This window comes from Colletotrichum fructicola (assembly GCF_000319635.2).
Source record: "Colletotrichum fructicola Nara gc5 chromosome Unknown KSG_Nara_v1_contig02, whole genome shotgun sequence".
NCBI classification, from domain to species: Eukaryota; Fungi; Ascomycota; class Sordariomycetes; order Glomerellales; family Glomerellaceae; genus Colletotrichum; species Colletotrichum fructicola.
This window is the reverse complement of record NW_027094052.1, coordinates 4107563-4125619: the sequence shown is the minus strand read 5'-3', so window position 1 is coordinate 4125619 and position 18057 is coordinate 4107563. Positions and strand designations below refer to the sequence as shown.

The following is an 18057-nucleotide window of genomic DNA, read 5'->3' as shown; positions in this document are numbered from 1 at the left end:
GTTTCGCGCCGGTAGGTGCATTGCGATCTTCACAGCTATCGGGTTGCCGGCCGCGCTTGTCAAAAATGTCGACATTTAGACTGTCCCGGCCCCGCGGTCGTGTCCTGGTGTGAAAGAGGTTGGGATCGTCAGGGACCAAGAAGCCTGGATCTCGAGTCTTTTTCCCTCGTCTTCAGCGGGCCAAGATCTGGGCAGGCCAGCGTTGACCAAAGGAAACTATTGAAGCGGGCCGTTTTTGAGGGGTGCGGTGTGGGCGAAAGACAGCTCAGCTCTTGTCGAGAGCCTGCATGAAGCCTAGGACGAATCGAGTCGGGGCGAGTATTCAGACATGGCTGGCGGGCACATCTCGCCCGTGCCTCTTCTCAGGTAGACGTGCGATATAGTGCTGGTTCGGCGACCTCCGCCTTCCTCGTTCGGTTTGCTGCTGTCATTGTAAGAGATATTCCTCTGGGCGTCGTTTTCTTTGTGTTCCGTGCCAGTCTTGTCAGTGAGCAATATTGACCGAGCATGCATGCAGGGTCGTTCGAATATTGGGTGATGGCGGAGGATTGTGCAGCGCGTGGCATATGCAGTACCACCTGGCGCGCGCCCAATCTCTGTGTCTCTGCATTCCCTATCTGCTGCGGTTCACCTGACTGCGCCCATCTCATTGGTCCCAGGGCCGGTCTTCTGCAGGTTCTCGGACGTTATATTGAGATGATGGGCTCCAGCTGGACGCTGTCAGTGCTCGGCGTTCCCTCTGCAGTCGAGTAGCCATGCCGTTGGTGAGAGGCCCGAGGAAAACATCGTTCTGGACCGTCGATAATGTGGTCATTCTCTTGGCCAGACTTGGAAGCCTCTTTCCGGGGAAGGGACAGATGGCTTGCGCAGCAATCTCCACCAGATACGCAATAAGGATTGTTTGGTGGCTTGAAGACGGAAAGAAGGGAAAGCTCGAGCGTTTTTCAGGGCTGAGAGAAAACATCCTTTGGGCTTGGACATCCCTCTGGTGGCTTCGGAAGCCGGCTGCAATTGGACCAGGTTCGATAGTGAGAGACGGGCCACGTTCTGGCTGGATCAGAACGGCACATTGTGTTGTAATGGTGACTTTCGTCAGCATGGCAGTCTCGTGTAAATTCGCGCCATGAATCGATTGCGATATGCTTGGGCTTGGTGTAGGTTTGGGGACGGGAGTAGCGGATTGCGTTATTAGCTTATGCGTCGCGTATGGGACCGATTTAACCCTGGGGCGGCACGCGCTGCGATATCAAGACTGTTTCCTGCTCTTGCAGTGTCATCGTTTCGGTTGTGGTCACTTATTGGCCTGGGTACTGGACCCGGGACTCACAATGCCGTCCCAAGGAACCATAACAAACGTGGGATGGTGAACCAAAGGGGAAGGGCCAGGCAGTCCAAAATAGGCTGGCGATTGCGCAGCCCTGGAATCTGTCGTCGCCTCCGGGTAGCACCGCGGGGCATTGAACCACGCCGGGGTCGGTTGCTGGAATGTGGGATGGTTCGGACCGCACTTCGGTATCTTTGTGTCTTGAAGCGGGTGGCTCGGCTCACGCGTCAACTCCATGCAACCTTGTTGATCCGGGACGATCTCATTCAGAAGCTGAGATATGCTGCTGGGTGCGTGGGGGCTTGACACGAGGCTTCTTCAGTGTTCTGGTGGTCTTCCCCTGGTGTTTTTGGTAAGTTGCAGGACTCAGTTTGATGGAATACTTCACAAAAGATCAAGTTTGAAGAGCCCAGTACTAGAAACACCCAGGGCTGCATGAATAAGCTGGGTCGCATCCAGGTGCCAAAGAACACCTCAAAAGAACCCAAAAATGCGATTCTAGCAAAGTCGCTCGCCACGCAGTAAACTGCAGGGCAGATGCCCATCTGAAATTTGGCAGGCCAGTGCACTAATGCAAGGCTCCATCCCCCACGTCCCGAAAATAGAAGGACAGTTCCAGCGTCCCACAGGGGACCTACCCCTCCACAGCATTCCGCTTACCCCAATTGGCCAGCCTCGTCAAGCCACAAAAGGGGGGCTTCTATGAGCTGTGCTGCAGGGCACTGAGCTGGGCCGTTCCGCATTACGTATCCCAGAACAGGTGTGCTGAAGCACTGCGCACCGCGTTCATCTCATTGTTAACCTCCCATCTGAGCTGCAGCTGCGGCAGTCGCAGCACCTTTATTATTTTCTTCTTCCTTCCAGGTTCCTTTCAGGTGAACAGCCAACGTGTTTTCATTCTTTCTCTCTTTTTTTTTCTCACCCACTACACAGTGATCGACAGGGCGATACCAGCCCACGGTCACACCCGCGACGGAGCTATGGATCACATAACCCAAGCATCGTGGCCGACTCTTGGCGTCGCATTGCTCGTCCTGGGCGCCTTTGGCCTCCTCACGGTAATTCAGTCCATGGGAGCAGTCCCAAAACACCTTCAACACTTTTCAACGGTACCAATTGACCCAAAACAGATCTTCATCACCCTACACCTCGTCGCACCAAAGCCCCGCGCCGTCCTCCCCTCCGAGAGGACTTACCTGACCTCCTCCGCCTCCGGCAAGCCCGTCGCAACCACCGCGCCCTGCTGGTTCGACCGCTGGTTCGCCGAGCGCCGCGTCTCCGAGACCAATGCCCACCTGACCGACCCCCGGGACGTCCCCGACTCCGGCGCGACCATCGAGCCCGCCGACGTGCGCGTCACCGTCGTCCTGCCGGCCTACAACGAGGCGGCCCGCATCCTGCCCACCCTCGAGGAGGCCGTCGCCTACCTGGACGCCCACTTTGGCCGCCCCTCCTCCGACACCAAGCCCATCCTCAGCCCGACCACTTCGCGCCGCCGCACCAAGAACGCCCCGTCCGAGGCCCTCTCCGGCTACGAGATCATCATCGTCGACGACGGAAGCAGGGACAGCACCGTCGACGTCTGCCTCGAGTTCGCGCACAAGAACGGCCTGCACGATGTCCTGCGCGTCATCAAGCTCGAGCGCAACCGCGGCAAGGGCGGCGCCGTCACCCACGGCTTCCGTTACGCCCGCGGCGAGTACGTCCTCTTCGCCGACGCCGACGGCGCCACAAAGTTCAGCGACCTCGGCCGTCTGATCCAGGGCTGCGAGGAGGTCGTCGACGGTTCGCACCGCGGCGTTGCTATCGGCAGCCGCGCCCATCTCGTCGGCAGCGAGGCCGTTGTGAAGGTGAGCTCCCTCGTCCCCTTCTGTTGTATATATGCTGACCAGACAACCAGCGTTCTGCCCTCCGCAACTTCCTGATGCGCTCCTTCCACCTGGTCCTGATGATCCTCACCCCGCCCGCCACTTCGCGCCTCCGCGACACCCAGTGCGGCTTCAAGCTCTTCACCCGCGCCGCGCTCCCCCACATCGTCCCGTATATGCACACCGAGGGCTGGATCTTCGACATTGAGATGCTCCTGCTCGCCGAGTCCGCGCCCCCGGCCCCCGTCATCGGAGAAGACGGCAGTGTTATTGGCACCAGCCCTGGCATCCACGTCGCCGAGGTGCCCGTCGACTGGCACGAGGTCCCCGGAAGCAAGCTCAGCGTCATCTCGGACAGCATCAAGATGGCTATTGGCCTGGCTGTGCTTCGAGGTAGCTGGATGATGGGAGTCTATCGTCGGAGGTTGACGTAGAGAGAGAGACGTGTTTTGGTACTTTTCTTTTTCATTGTTCATCTTGCATCGAGGAGTCAGGATGGGGCATGTTTGCCTCCACATAAAAGCAAGTGTAGGCGGGTACATTAGATGCAGGCATGAGTAGCTGCATGGCCAAATAGAGAGGGCGAAAGGCCCCATTTGAGAGCATGAAATGGTGATCATCGTCGCAGTGAGTGAGGATAAGGGTGAGAGAGATGTACGTCGTCCTACTCCTAACGTCAAATGGGACGCGGGATGTACAGAAAGCTCTGGAGAACCCATACCATCTCATCACCACCAGACAGGCACATGCTGTTGTTCTTCATTACAGATGGCACTGCTACCAGGGATGCTTACACGTGGTAGGTGTTCCGAATAAATGCCAAATTCGTGGCCGACACATGCAGCAAAGCACCCTGGTGGGTGTGTACACGTCTGAGCCATCAGGTGGCCTTTGTACAAGTTGCGAACGGTCAATCACGCATGGTGGCCTCAAGTCATTTGAACGAATTAATATTATTGTGTGGCCTGATACTCCTGTACCGCCCCGTTGATCCAATGATCCAAATATGTGTTGCCGCCCGCGCGTTGCATTATATGTACAGCCGAAATCCTCCTCATAGAGGATCGGGGGAATAAATCTCTTTTTTTAGTCTTCTTCAATTCATCACTCGTCCGCTTGCTCATGTCTCAAAACATGTCCTCATGTATGCCGTAAGCATGCTCTAGTTCAATTCGCGCCACATGACGGGCAAAAAGACGACGCTCGCCCTCCAGAGGATGAGGATGCCGTCAATCATCGCCAGCGGCAGCTTGAGGAAGCCGAGCGCGCCGCTCATGACCTCAAAAGCGTTCAGCCAGATGGCGAGGAAGGCGACGCTGAAGAAGTGATACGCCAGGCGTGTAGGCTGGTGCATGATGCCGCCCATGAGCGCCATGGGCTCGGAGGCGTAGCCGCGACGGAAGTAGTCGAAGCAGCCCAATTGCAAGGCGCGCAGCTGGCGGTCGTTGGCGGCGAAGAGGGCGTAGAGGGCCATGGCCAAGACGTTGATGATGGAGGTCAGGCTCTTGCGGCGCCAGTGGAACTCCTTCAGGACGCCCTCCAGGGCCTTTTGATCGGCCAGGTTGGGCACCTTGGAGGGCTGCAGCAGGTCCGAGAGGATGACGCAGTCGTTGAAGGCGACGGTCATGCCGCCGCCCGTCAAGGGGTGGCGCATGTTCATGGCGTCTCCAAGGAGAAGCATGCCCTTGGCCGTCTGGCGCGAGGGAGGGAGATATGAGTTGGGCATGGAGCGGGGAATCTTGCCGTCAGCGAGGGCGGCCTCGAAGCAGGGACGCATCTGTGGCGGGAGTGTGGGCATGACGCAGTTCTTGATGTAGCCGCGGACACCGCCGGCGGCTGGAGACGCCTCGGGGATGTTGGCAGGCACGTCAATGAGGGCGCGGGTCTCGTGTGTGCCGATCTGGTACAGGAGGATGGGGAAGGCGTTGCCAATGACAACGTGGCCGTAGCCAGGTGAAGGCATGGGGGCGTCGATGAGCTCCAGGGCATAGAACTTGGACTTGACCACGGGAGCCTGGGGGAGGTACTCCTTGCGGAACTTGGAGGCGTAGCCGTCGGCGATGATGGTCAGCTGGCCGAAGAAGTAGTCGTCCTTCGTCTTGCCCGTTGCCTTGTCCTTCGTCTTTGATCTCACACCGAGCACGGTGTCCTGGTCGTCGCCACGGATCGTGGAGGTGACCTCGGTCTCGACAATGGTGATGTTCTCCTGCTTCATGCAGGCCTTGCGGAGGTTCATGATGAAGCGGCCGTGGTGGAAACTCCTGCCCTCCTTCTGCTTCGCGCTGGCGTCATTGGCGCCGGCGCTGACAATGCGGCCGCTCTCGTCCAAGGAGGGGTAGGGGATGTCGACGCCCTGGCCGTGGTAGCTGACCTTGTAACCGTAGCAGGGGATGGCATCGATGCCCTCGAGGCAGTCCGCCAGACCGAGCTGACGCAGGGCGACGATTCCGCCGGGCTGCATCAGCTCACCGACGATGCGGTCGGGCTCCTGCATCCATCTCTCGAGGAGCAGGACGCTTCTTCCTTGCTGGGCGAGGGCATAGGCGATACCGCAGCCAAAGACGCCAGCACCGACGACGACGACGTCGGCCTCGTGGTACTTACTGCGCCGCTCGGCGCGAGCTTCGGCAGCTGCTGTCGGACTCTCAATCATTTCGGTCGGCTGCAGAGGGTGTGTTTGGGTCTGTGGTGCTGCTGTTGAAGCAAAGGAGAGGGTGGGGAGGTCGTGTGTTTATCGTCGGGAGAGGAAGTGGGCTCCTGCGGTTTGGATGACGCTTTGATAGGGGTCCAAGTAGTTGGACGTCGGGGCCGAGCTGCTGCGTTGGGAATGCGCTCAAATCGGTTGGGGTGAGTTTTGACCGTGGGCGAGCGAGGAGGAAATGAGGAGAGGCAGTTGAAGAAGGAGCCGCCACCGCCGGTTCTTATGAAGGTCGAGCGTTCACGGGGAGATTTGAAAGTGGCCGCCGGTTGGAATTGTCGTTCGGCCTCGAACGATGGATGGCAGATCAGAAAGAAAAAAAAGAAGCGTGATGAGTGGACAATTTCAGGCTCCTGGGGCCCCTGCACCATGAACCTAGCTGGGGTGGTAGTTGCTTGCTAGCCCGCCAAGTGATTGAGTGACCTGCCGGGTTCAACGCCGCAACGGTTGTCTCTTTTTACACGGGGAAAGGTCACCGAACGGCGGGATTCTGCAACAGAGGTACGGGGACCACTACATTTTCAGCTCTTGACAGTCTTCTTGACAGCCAGCCCTGGCAGCAGCAGAGGCACACGATGGTTTGGTGCTGCAGCGAAGCTTACAGAGGATCCAGAAAAATTACAAGAGGCGATCTCAACGACAAGTCGTGCCATCGCGGCTCCCGCCGTCAGCCATGAGCCAATTGCAGGCGTCCAATTAGTGCCCACACACCGCCTCCTTCACGTGTCGAACGACCGTCATGCGCGTTGGATTCTCGCTCGGCCCAACCATCAGGCACGCTCCCGGCCGTGCCTTTTCGGTAGCTTGTCGTGCTTGTTTGACGGGCGACGTTTGCTGGTGCCCCAGATCTGCGCTGCGCTTGGAAGCCGTTTCCGGAAAGCGAAGCAGGGCTCTGGGCGACGAGAGTCAAGCAGCACCTGAATGAGGTGACGCCCCTGGCTCCAAGCTGGCCAAACAGTAAGCAGTGCCTGAATCAGACTGCTCGTCGTTGGAGCAGTCACGAGATAACCAAGATCGGAGCAGTAGTTGGTGGGTGGGAGACGTACGCGGAAAGGGGTGCCGCAGCGCCACTTTTGTGGTCAGAAGCCAATCACGACTCAACGTTGGTCAGTTCAAAAGTTGCACCACTTTCATTTGGCTCTTTTCAGCATGTGAATGCAGGCTTGTCAACATCAGACCACGAACAGGATGCGCAGCAAGTAGACCACGCAGATGCAAGCGAATGCAATGTACGGTCTGCATCTTGAGGCCTTCATTCATCTGCATCATGTACACTTTCACTGCCCCATCCGTGCGCGGGTTGACATTCTGCCAAGTGCTTCAGCTCCGCCACGATCGGGATGCGTATAAGCGTGATGCCTACAAATGTCTTGTACGGACACTTCTCAAAGTTGGCCTCGTGGCTGTCAACTGGGAATAGGTTTGACCTCGCAAGAATTACAACGGAGACTTGGGGACTTGGCACGGGGCAACTTCTATTTCTGGTTCTGGTGTCTGAGAAACTGCTTGGACCACTTATCGTAGCCCTCCAGCATCTGCGGTGTAATTGCCTTGGGGGACGCCTTGATCGCGGCCACTAGGTCCTCCATACAAACCTCTATCTCCTTCTCGGCGCCTTCTCCGTTTCCTTCAGCCGCCAGTGCCAACGCCTTCTCCACCGCCGGCTCCGTCGCGACGTTGACAATCTGCTTAATCTCGGCGCCGGAAAAGCCCTCGGACAGTCGCGACAGCTCGGCCAGGTCCACGTCCGCGGCGGTCGGCAGCTTGCGGAGGTACAGCTTGAAGACGGCCTCGCGACCGGCGTCGTCCGGCGGGCCGACGTACACGATGCGGTCGAAACGCCCGGGGCGCAGCAGCGCGGGGTCCATCTGCTCCGGCCTGTTGGTGGCCGCCAGGATGAGCACGCCCGAGAGGGCCTCAAACCCGTCCATCTCGGTGAGCAGCGTCGTGAGCATGTTGACGGAGCCCTGGCTCTTGGCGCCGCTGCCGGTGCGCTGTCCGCCAATGGAGTCGATCTCGTCAAAGAAGATGATGCTCGGGCTGGCCGCGCGCGCGCGTTCAAAGAGCTGTCGCACGGCACGCTCCGACTCGCCCACGTACATGTTGAGGAGCTCGGCGCCCTTGACGGCAAAAAAGTTGAAGCCGGACTCGGTGGCCATGGCTTGCGCTGACAGCGTCTTTGAGCAGCCGGGCGGGCCGTAGAGGAGCAGGCCCTTGGGCGGGGTCAGGATCAGTTTTTGGACAGACGGATTGCTTGTGGTCGTGAGTTTAATCATTCTTTGCAGGGCCACCTTGAGGCTCTCCTGGCCTCCCACGTCCTGCCAGTGGATCGTCGGCGGCTTGAGGTTCACGTCGTGCATGGCTGTCGGCTTGGAGCTGCGCAGTGCCTGCTCCAGGTCCTCCCTCGTGAGCTGCTGCTCCTGCATCGTCTCCTCGTCGAAGCCGTTGCCGTCGGGGTCGAGTCGCTGTCTCGATGCGATCTTTGCGTTGTCGATGAGCCCAACAAGATCGTCGGCATTGTAGGCGTGCGTCTGCTGTGAGAGTCTGCCGAGCATCAAGTCCTTGATCGCCGGCTGGACGGGAATGTCGAGTGCCTTGAGAATCTCCAGCCGGCCCTCGGCGTTGGGGATTGAAAGAGGGATGCTCAGCCCGAACCTCGTGCGCTTCTGCAGCTCAGGGGGCACGTCCGTCATGTAGTCCAGGCAAGTGGCCACGACGACGACCTTGGGCAGGGCGCGGTTCTGCAGGGCTTCTTCGGCCAGCTGGTCGAGCTGCTGACCCAGCCTGTGGATGATGGCGCTCGAGTTGGCCCTGTCCTTGCCGATCAACGACTGGAGGCCGTCAATGAGGATGATGCTGGGCTGCTGGGACCGCGCCTGCTTGAACACCTCTTCCACGGCTGAGGACTTGTCGTTCTCCTCAATTTTGAACACCCTGCCCCACCCGGTGGCCGCGATGCGGTTGAGAATGTACGACTTGCCAGTGCCTCGCCCGCCGTGGATGACGATGCCGCAAGACTTGTGCTGGCCATGGTAGAAGAACTTACCGTTGAAGCCGTGCAGGAACCCTCTCAGCTTCTTCTCTTCCGCGTGGAGGCCGGGGATGCCCCTGACGTCGAGCTTTGTGACTTCCTTGACCTCTTCGACTGGCGCCTCCTCTTCACTGTAGATGATACTAGGCGCTGTCGATGTGACGAATTTGGCAACGTTGTCCGTCTGGCCGTCGACGGACACTACCTTGAAAGTCTGTTTGGCCCCGGGTGCCACGCATTCGAACTTCATGCCGGGGAACACTTGCTCAGCACGTACTGGATGGTCAGCATCGCTTCTTTGGTGCGGCGAAGGGGAGGGGGGCATACTCAAGTAGAACCTGATCACTCCAATCCACGCCCCCTCCAACGTCTTGATATCGTTCACTTCCCTGTCCGTTGTTGTTACGGGCAGAATAACTACAGACTCCGCGTCAGGGACGGCGGTCTTCTCATGCATCATGATCGTCAGCTGATCGCCGAGCTCGAAGCCGCAGGCCTCGCGGTAGGCCTCACTCATGAGGATGATATTGGGACTGATGTTCTTGTCCGACAGGGTCCAGAGGGCGGCCTGACGTACAGTCGTCGTCTGATCCTCGCCCACTCTGGTGACTATACATCTTCGCCCGTTGTCGACGCTTCCCGTCAGTTGGATGAGTGAGTCCCGGTTGACGTAAATGCGCGATGCGCCCTTCAGCGTTGTCTTTTCGAGCGTCTTATCGAAAGGGGCGAGAGGGCGCACCTTGCCCTCGATCGATTTGGGGGCCATCTTTCTGGTCGTCGCCCGTTGTTCTGTAGAGTGTTAGAACGGAGCGTTCATGAATGAAGTGAGTGAGAATGGGCAAGTGGGGCTGGCCGGGCAGATGCAACTGAGATTCTCTAGGCTTTTGTATACGACGAGCCCTCCGTGATATTGCCATGTATACTCACTAGCACTATCCTTATCGTCGTCGTTGTCCGTTACTATCGTCCGTCGTCGCTCTACCGGGCTCTATTCTGTCTAGCCCTTGTCTGTCGTCCTCAATCGAATTAACTCGGTGCACATCTTATAGTCGCGCAGACACAGTAAAGTCAGGCAATTCCGAAGGTGTGCCGGCAGGCGGTAACCTGCCAAATGAAAACATGAATGAAATTCAAAAGGAGAAAACAAGAGTCAGACTATGGCACACTGTGATATTGCAGTTAAACCTCGGCCTCACCGAGTCACATCTAACTTGTAGAGTGAAGCATCTCTAGCAAAGCAGACGACCCCGGTAGAGAGATGATCAAAACGGAGGCGTACCGAAGACGCAATTCACGCAGCAAGACCATGGAGGGCTGAAGAGTCTCTGAAAGGGTTCTATCTTACGTAAAAATGAAAACCTGGGTATCTCTGCGCCTTCCGGTCAGAAGGGTAAACCTTCTCGACTTGGCCAAATGGTGTCGTCATTAGAATGACTCCAATGACCTGCGCCGTGTAAGTGCCACCAGAAAAAAAAATTCGACCACACCTCGGAACAATTTTCTGGCTGCCCCACCACAGCTCACAAAAAAAAGGTACATGCGAAAAAGTACCTGTCCCGCAGCGTGCGGTAGGTAGCATCGCGAAAAAGAGCCCAAAAGCTTCAGCGTCATTCCGACCACCTTCAACCTCTGTCACCTCAGCCACGAGCACCCATTGATCGCCTCCCCCGCCACCCTATCGACGATCTGCACCGGCGGCGGCTCCCCATCAGATACCCCATGCAATGGGCTGACCTACGAGGGCTGCGCGGCTCGACCCTCAGAGTTGCACGGATGAACACGATCGCGACCCGACGACAGCTGCCGCTGCTGCTCCTCCGCACGCCGCCGCCGCCGCAATGGCATAGGCAGCCGGCTCGTTTTCAATGGGTCAGCGCCCGCCCTCTCGAATTCGAGGGACGCGGAGAGGACCGTAAGGACAGCAAGAAGAAGGAAGCGCAGTCCTCGATTTTCCAAGAGATGTTCCCTGAAGAGGGCGACAACAACGCTCCATACCGACAGCGCGAGGAGGAGGACGAAACCAAAGTCCGCATCGTCACGTCTACACATGTCGACAAGTCCGAAGTGACCGAGTGGAGGGCGGCGATGGCTGCCAGGGAGGAGAGGAGAAGGAAATACCTGGAGGCCAGGAGCGCGGCACTGTCCTCGATACCGGACCTGCTCGTGCCGAAGGAGAAGGTAAAGAAGGGCAAGAGGAACAAAAAGGGCAGGACAAAATCAAAGAGCAAGACGGAGAACAAGCCGGAGAGCAAACCGGAGGACACGCCGCAGAACATGCAATGGGGCCTTGGAAGTTCGGTGATACCCTCACGCAAATCAGCACCAAAGACGGAGGAGGAGCAGGCCGAGGCACCCAAGCCAGCACGCAAGTCCCCGTCTCTATACAAGGAGCTCTTCAAGGACGACGCCTCTCCCAAGCCGACCGACCCGGCCGAGGATAGACACGTGAACCACGGCGACCTCCAGGCCTGGATCGACTCCCTCCCGAGAGGCGACAGCGGACCGGCAGACAAGGAGCAGTCCTCGCTGCTCATCCTCTCCAACGCAAGCACGAACCTCAGCGAGAGCGACTTCTACCGCGTCGGGCCGCAGGGCCAGCACCTCGACGGCTGGGGCGTCTCCATCAGCAAGGTCATGCAGGCCTACGACCACAACACGCTCCAGCCGCTGGGCCGCTATTTCATCCTCTTCGCCTCCCACCACGCCGCGGCGCTGTACCAGAGTGAGGCCCAGCGCCGGCACAACGCCGCCCGTTTGCGTCTGCAGTCCGCCGCCGCGCCCCTCGCGGCCGCTCCCGAGCCGGGCGACCCCGACATCTTCACCCTCGCGGCCCCGTCCAACGCGCCGCTGAGCCTGCACCTCTACAAACTCAACAAGGCGGCCGAGAAGCGCCTGGAGTCCTTCAGCGTGCAGGGCCTGCTGAGCATGACCCCCGACCCGCCCCCGCGCGCCTGTTCCCCCGTCGTCCTGTCCCTCGAGGGCGGCACGCTCGACCAGCGCTCGCTGTCGCACTGGATTAGGCGGGATGCGCGGGATAGGGGCCTGGGCTGGCCGGTGCAGCACATACGTCCGTACTTCCCGCCCAGGATACACCAAAGGGGCCCGCTGGAGGAGCCGACCGAGGACGACTACCACTGGGACGAGGACTCGGCACCCAAGATTGTCGACCCCGAGGCGGTGGCCCGGAAGACCATGGACGAGACGGCCAGGTCGGCGCTGTTCGTCCTGTCGTTCCCGGACGCCCACGAGGCACGGCGGTTCGTCCGGGCGTGGCACCACAAGGAGCTCGTCCGGTTGCGGGGCGAGAGCGTGACGGTGAGAACCCACTTTGTGTGGTAGAATCTGTACAAAACCATGTATCATATATGTAATGCCCGAGACGTACGTCACACACATCACCCATTTGGTCAGCAGGCGTAGGTAAAGGATGTATTAGAAAAAAAAGACCCAAAATAGAAATTCCCGAAACTCCAGACCAGATATTTGCTCTCTAGGTTAGCGATGAAAGGCGTTGTCGGCAACGATAAACCACATGACAGAAACCACGCAGCACTCTCTTTCCGCGGCTGAGAAAAACAAGGTACGTAGGTAGGGTAAGTGTGTCAGTCCGCCTGTCGGCCTCGAGCTCGCCCGCTGGCCAAATCCGTCGACGGCGCAAGGCCTCTCGTCTTCCCGCTCCCGAATAATCCATGGACCCGCTGCTCTCTCGATCGGCCTCCCTTAGCCTCCTCTCTCCAGTATCCGGGTCCCTTCTAGGCTATTGTGCCAATCAATGCCATGTTCTTCTTATCATCGTCCGCAGCCCTCCGGCAACGTCCTCTCTCTCTCTCTCTCAGCTGTGATTGCAGTGGCGGCAGCGCAGAATCGACCAAAACATCAACATCTTGCTCCAGACAAACAGCACGACTCAAGCGCCCATCTAACAGCACTTTCCGCCGGCGCCGCCCTGCTCGCCGACATTGACGCCCGAGGCGGTCGGCTGCTCGTTCTTCTGGTTGTCGATTAGACGCTTCTTGATGTCGGCGGCGAGCGAGTAGAAGGCCTTGTCGATGTTGATGTTGCTCTTGGCCGAGACCTCGAGGAAGGGGATGCCGAGCTCGTCGGCGAGCTGTTGGCCCTTCTCGGTCGAGACAACACGCTTCTCCTCCCAGTCGCACTTGTTGCCGATGAGGATCTTGTTGACGCCCTCGGTGGCGTGCTGCTCGACGTTTGCGAACCAGGTGCGGATGTCTGTCAAGGGGTCCTGTCAGCCTTCACATGCCTGGGGTGTGTCCACCGGCTCATGTGGAGAGCGTGGGTGCGGTGTAATTCGCCGGGCCGAGTTGCGGTGTAGGAGCACCGTCGGCAAGGGACATAGAGAACATACTGTTAAAAGACCGCTCGTCCGTGACGTCGTAGACGAGGAGGATGCCCATGGCGCCGCGGTAGTAGGCGGTGGTGATGGTGCGGAAGCGCTCCTGGCCGGCGGTATCCCAAATCTGGAGCTTGACGCGCTTGCCGTCCAACTCGATGGTGCGGATCTTGAAGTCGATGCCGATGGTCGTGATGAAGGACGGCGTGAAGGAGTCTTCGCTGAAGCGCAGCAGACAGCAGGACTTGCCTACGCCCGAGTCGCCGATCAGCAGCAGCTTGATCTGGGGTGCTGGTCAGCCATATGTGCATTGTCATAGTTGTCCTCTACGCCGGCGGCGACGGTCGCAGCGGCGGGCAGTTCTGGAGATGGCCCGGAAGGCGGTGATATGTGAGGACGAGGGGCATCGAGGGAAGGGCGGCGAGAGGTGAGGAGGGGCACGGCATTCGACACGTACAAGAAAGTCGTAGTTGCGGTTGCTCGACATTTTGGCGGCGGGTGGTCAGGGACTGAACCGAGGGGGCCGATGTGAAGGGGGGAACGGGCTGCTTCTCCGACGGCGTGGGCGACGGAACGGATCGTGGTCAAGGGCGTGTGCGGTGAGGTTGTCGCGATGTGTCGTTGGATCGGGGAAACGGGGGGAGTCGATTGGGATGAGGTAGGAAACTGGCGGCGGTAGTCTGTCGTGTCGTAGTAGTGTATGTAGGTACGCAGCACGCAGCACTGGGTCGCAGACGAGGCGAGGCACACTGTACAGTCCGCTCTACTGTGAGGACGGTACGTAGCGCCCTTGGGGGAAGAGTGGCGCCTATCGTCTGGGGTAAGACGCTGGGCCCGGCCTCTTACTTGACCGATCCGACGGGCGAGGGATGGGAAAGTGCTGGAACAGTGGAGGGCCTGAGGGGCGGGCAGCTAAGCTATCACAGCGACTCGGACTCGACTGGCACTGTAATGTCACTGGCCAGCGGGTGGCATCTGCTACGCAGGTACTCCCTGGAGTTACCAAAGGTAGGTGGTTCAACGAGCGTCGGATCAGCGTCGGAGGGCATCAAAAAGGCTAAAAGAAGCAAATCCTGCTGGGCAATCAAAGCACCTCGCTGCAGATATGCAATGGGAATTGGCCAAGGGCGGGAGGAAAAAGCACAGCATCCGTCATGCAAGATACAGGGCCATTCATTCACCATCCCCCAATATCCGCAAGGCGCCTGCATGATTGACAGCCTCCACGGCACAACGGGAGCTGCCTCGCTTGCTCGCGCCTCGTCGTCTTCAACACACCTGCCACCGCCAACCACCACCACGAGGCCACTTCCCTGTTGATGCGTTGTCCGCCCCGTCACCTCACCGTTGAGCATCGGTCTCCCGCCACCGCGAGGTTTGCCAGGAGGTGCAAAGCCACGCCAACGTCATCGCACTGTCTCGCCTCTCAGGGTCCAGGCCTAGACCGGGTCACGGGTCCTGGCATGGCCAGTATCACAGTCAGTCACAAGGGCGCCTCGTCATATCGTCATTTGTCCATGGCAGAATTTGACATGTACTTGCTCAATTGCGCAGAGACAACTTTTTAGTTAACCGCCTCCCAAAGACAATGCCGCCTGCTAAGCTCCGTTACCAAGTTGCGATGCTCCCTAGACAATTCATGATGCTTCCAGCGAGCGTCCACGTATGGTACAATCGTCTGAATGGCTGTGCTGTGGTGACCTGTATGCTGAAACCCGTGAGACCGTGTACCCGTGCGAATCATTAAAGGCTCCGAGGCCGTCGTAATCTTTTACTGCAGCCACCGGGCATACGCCCAGCGGATCCGGTCCAATGCTCTGACCTGCACCTGGATGCCCTTGAGGTTCGCGAGGTCGTCCAGGTCTTCGAGGAACTCGTGCTGCCTGTCGCGGGGCAGCACTCTCTCCATCAGGTTGCGCAGCACGTGCACCTCGCAGAGCAGGAGGCCGTGATCCTTGTAAGACAGCAGGTTGTTCTGCGACGGCGTCGCCTCGGAGAAGATGCGGTCAATGTTGCGCAGCACCCGGATGCTCTTGCCGGCCTCGCGGCTGTACCGTGCGCCCTTGCGAGCGCCGAAGACGCCGCGGAGGTACTGCACAATGCCGATGGAGACGAGCACGCCGGGGGTCAGTCCCACGAAGCCGAACACGAGTTCCTGGCTCTTCAGCAGAGCGTCGATTCCACTAATGGCCACCTCCAGGTCGACCTTGGTCTTCTGCACCTGGATCAGGAGCGACCGAACGAGGTCGCCCTTGACCGCGCCGACAAAAGGGCTCCTGAGGTCCTTCTCGTACGCGCGCAGGACCGGCGTGACGTCTCCCTCGCTTACCTTGGTCCTGATGTCGGCGATCTGGGCGTCCGTGAGAGCGGTCGATCCTTCGCCCGCGAAATGGGGCTTGTCCAGAGCAAAGTCCACAACCATGCGTTCCAGGCTCTCGCGGTCGGCCTTCAGGCTGTCGCGGCTCATGATGGCAATCTCGCTGTTGGAGTCGTGCCTGATGGTTCCGACAATCTTGCGCACCGGCTCGATGACCCAGTTGAACCAAAAGTCCTTTACCGTGATGCCAATATCACGGATCCAATCGAATATCTCGGCGCGCCTGTTGACCAGAACCCGGAGCACAGTCGTCGAAGAAAGCAGAGCAATTCCCGTGGGGAGCCAGTAGCGGATGAGTCGTGAGGGGCGGCCGTTGCCGCGGACGAGCTCTTGCGTGGCAATGACGTGGTTGGGAAGGCCGGAGTCGAGAATGTTCAGGAGACGTCTCGCGAGCACAGAGGGCTTCTCCACGGCGTTGGCGTCCTCAATATGGATGGACAGCTCCGGGTCTTCCTCCACGCCGGCAAACACCTTGTCTTCAAACTCGGCGACGCCCGACTCGAGGCTCAAGACGTCTTTGAGGACCATGTCCATGAGGGCAACGCTCCTCTCCACCACGCCCTTCCAGTCGTGGCTGCTGACCCCCGCCTCGCTCTTGTCGTCGTCGTCATCCACGCCAAACGTCAGGCCTTCGTCAACCAAGACACCCAGACCGCTCGCCGTCATCTCGCGCAGCCGTTTGAGGTGAGCCAGCTTCCGCCTGGCCTCGCCTCGGCTGAGAGCAACGGGCGACAGGACTCGTCGCTGCAGTGTCGTGATGGAGGATTCCCGGATGCTCTCTCGCACAATGCCGTAAAACTGACTCCATTGCTGCGCCAGGCCTGTCCGCGTAGACTCCACGAACTCGCCGGGCGAGTGGCTGAGGTGCTGGAAGCGGTGTTTGCTGTCCTGGTAAACGTCCTTTGTCAAGGCCCACAGACGCAGCGGCGACGTCTGGATGGTGTAGAGACTGCTGTAGGTGTAGGAGCTGAGCACCTCGTCCCAGTACCAGATGTCGTCGCTGAGAGGAATGATCTGGTCCAGGAGTGTGTTGAGGATGACTCCGTAAGTTTGCACGGTGGCCTTGCTGATGAGCAGCCACTCGATTTCTGACTGATAGTGATTCCGTCCCTCACCCTCGCTGTACTCGGCCAGAAAGTCCCATTCAGCCAATTTTGACTGGGTCAGCAGGGCGCGGATCTTGTGTGACTGCAGCAGGGAGCGTGAAGATGAGGTGGTGGACAGGGCCCTCACGATGCGCAGCAGCTCATCGACCCTCGGCGACGACAGGGCGTCGGCGGAGGTGGAGTTGAAGATGCCATGCTCCGAGGCAGCAAGCTCGCCGTTTTCTTGAGAGATACTCAGACCCAGAGGGATCCGATCCAGCTGTGCGTCCAAGCGACGGACCTGGCTGTGTTCATGCTGTTAACCACATGTTTTTGTGTTTGTTTTTCTTGGCGGGCGATGCCGGGTGAGGTGCGGGCAGGAGGGGAAAAGACGGGACGGGCTACTTACTCGGCCACAACAGACATTATTGCTTCTCACTCAGAGAGCGCTCCTCCGCCACGTTCATGGGTCGGTGGTTGACCTGGTCTGGGCTGTGAATATTGCAGTTTCGTGCGTGTGTTGGATACTCATTCAAGGGAACAGCAGAGAATTGGGTAGACGTCATGCCATAGGTAAGCAAGCGACGACGGGACTGCCCTGAACAACACTTTTGCGAGGGTCGGGCCTGGGCCCCGCGCGCGTGCTGGCGGAAGTGGAATGACGGTGTGGATGCCTGAGCTGGCGCTGTGCCTTAGTCAGCCGGATGAGCTGGCGCCACTGACGGTGCTTCGCGGCAGACCGCTACAGTGCCCGCTGAGGAAGTCGAGTTCCATCCAATTGGAGGGGTAGACGAGCGGGTGCATTTGCCCTCGTTCTGTCGCGACGAGACTGATAGAGATGAAGTTCAAAAAGAGGCCAGAGTGATGATGACACGACGTCTAGTCTTTGGTCGACAAGCTTCCGGGTGTCGGTTCATTCGATGCTTGGCTGAACCTTGCGGGGCGCGGCCGCGGGAATGAAAACACAAAACACCACGCCTAGTCATCATGAGTTTCCTTCGCGGGGCGGTGAAAGCTTCGCGGCTCCGGTCATGACAACGCGGGGAAGGACGGGAAGAGGCGGGACGGCGACGACAACGCTGGGATTGGGACGGCAGGCCTTTTCAGACCACGGCGACCAAGCACCGGTCATCACAGGCTGGGACCGATGCAGCGGAACAGACTCAGCCGGAACACGCCATTTCGACGTACTGCCCCATGTCCGCGCTCGTCAGTTCCGGTGAGAGTGGCAGCAACAGCAGTGGATCCAGCATGCTTCTGACAGGTGCACAAAGGCAGCGCCCAGCGGAGGTCAGATGGATCTCAATCGGCAATCTGGTGTGG

General features: G+C 59.0%; 6 protein-coding genes across 6 annotated transcripts; 2 read left to right on the top strand and 4 right to left on the bottom strand.

The window, feature by feature from the left end:
* Positions 1-2304: 2304 nt before the first annotated feature.
* Positions 2305-3626, top strand: alg5 (Dolichyl-phosphate beta-glucosyltransferase; the record flags this gene model as incomplete). The annotated part of the gene is made up of 3 exons (XM_032033317.1): positions 2305-2382; positions 2455-3174; positions 3225-3626. The coding sequence occupies 3 exons, from the start codon at positions 2305-2307 to the stop codon at positions 3624-3626; spliced, it is 1200 nt and encodes a 399-aa protein (XP_031887454.1).
* Positions 3627-4354: 728 nt separating this feature from the next.
* Positions 4355-5845, bottom strand: ERG1 (Squalene monooxygenase; the record flags this gene model as incomplete). The annotated part of the gene is made up of 1 exon (XM_032033319.1): positions 4355-5845. One exon carries the CDS (start codon positions 5843-5845, stop codon positions 4355-4357), a length of 1491 nt encoding a protein of 496 aa, XP_031887687.1.
* A 1520-nt stretch (positions 5846-7365) lies between these two features.
* AFG2 (ATPase family gene 2 protein) lies at positions 7366-10347 on the bottom strand (the record flags this gene model as incomplete). The annotated part of the gene is made up of 5 exons (XM_066151201.1): positions 7366-9197; positions 9249-9710; positions 9849-9853; positions 9904-9929; positions 10267-10347. The coding sequence occupies 5 exons, from the start codon at positions 10345-10347 to the stop codon at positions 7366-7368; spliced, it is 2406 nt and encodes an 801-aa protein (XP_066009317.1).
* A 293-nt stretch (positions 10348-10640) lies between these two features.
* On the top strand, positions 10641-12260 carry CGGC5_v003894 (uncharacterized protein; the record flags this gene model as incomplete). Its single annotated transcript, XM_032033321.2, has 1 exon — positions 10641-12260. The coding sequence occupies one exon, from the start codon at positions 10641-10643 to the stop codon at positions 12258-12260; it is 1620 nt and encodes a 539-aa protein (XP_031887685.2).
* Positions 12261-12840: 580 nt separating this feature from the next.
* Positions 12841-13759, bottom strand: rab8A (Ras-related protein Rab-8A; the record flags this gene model as incomplete). The annotated part of the gene is made up of 3 exons (XM_032033322.1): positions 12841-13151; positions 13288-13555; positions 13730-13759. 3 exons carry the CDS (start codon positions 13757-13759, stop codon positions 12841-12843), a joined length of 609 nt encoding a protein of 202 aa, XP_031887684.1.
* A 1284-nt stretch (positions 13760-15043) lies between these two features.
* nca2 (Nuclear control of ATPase protein 2) lies at positions 15044-17160 on the bottom strand (the record flags this gene model as incomplete). Its single annotated transcript, XM_032033323.1, has 2 exons — positions 15044-17039; positions 17144-17160. 2 exons carry the CDS (start codon positions 17158-17160, stop codon positions 15044-15046), a joined length of 2013 nt encoding a protein of 670 aa, XP_031887690.1.
* Positions 17161-18057: the final 897 nt, after the last annotated feature.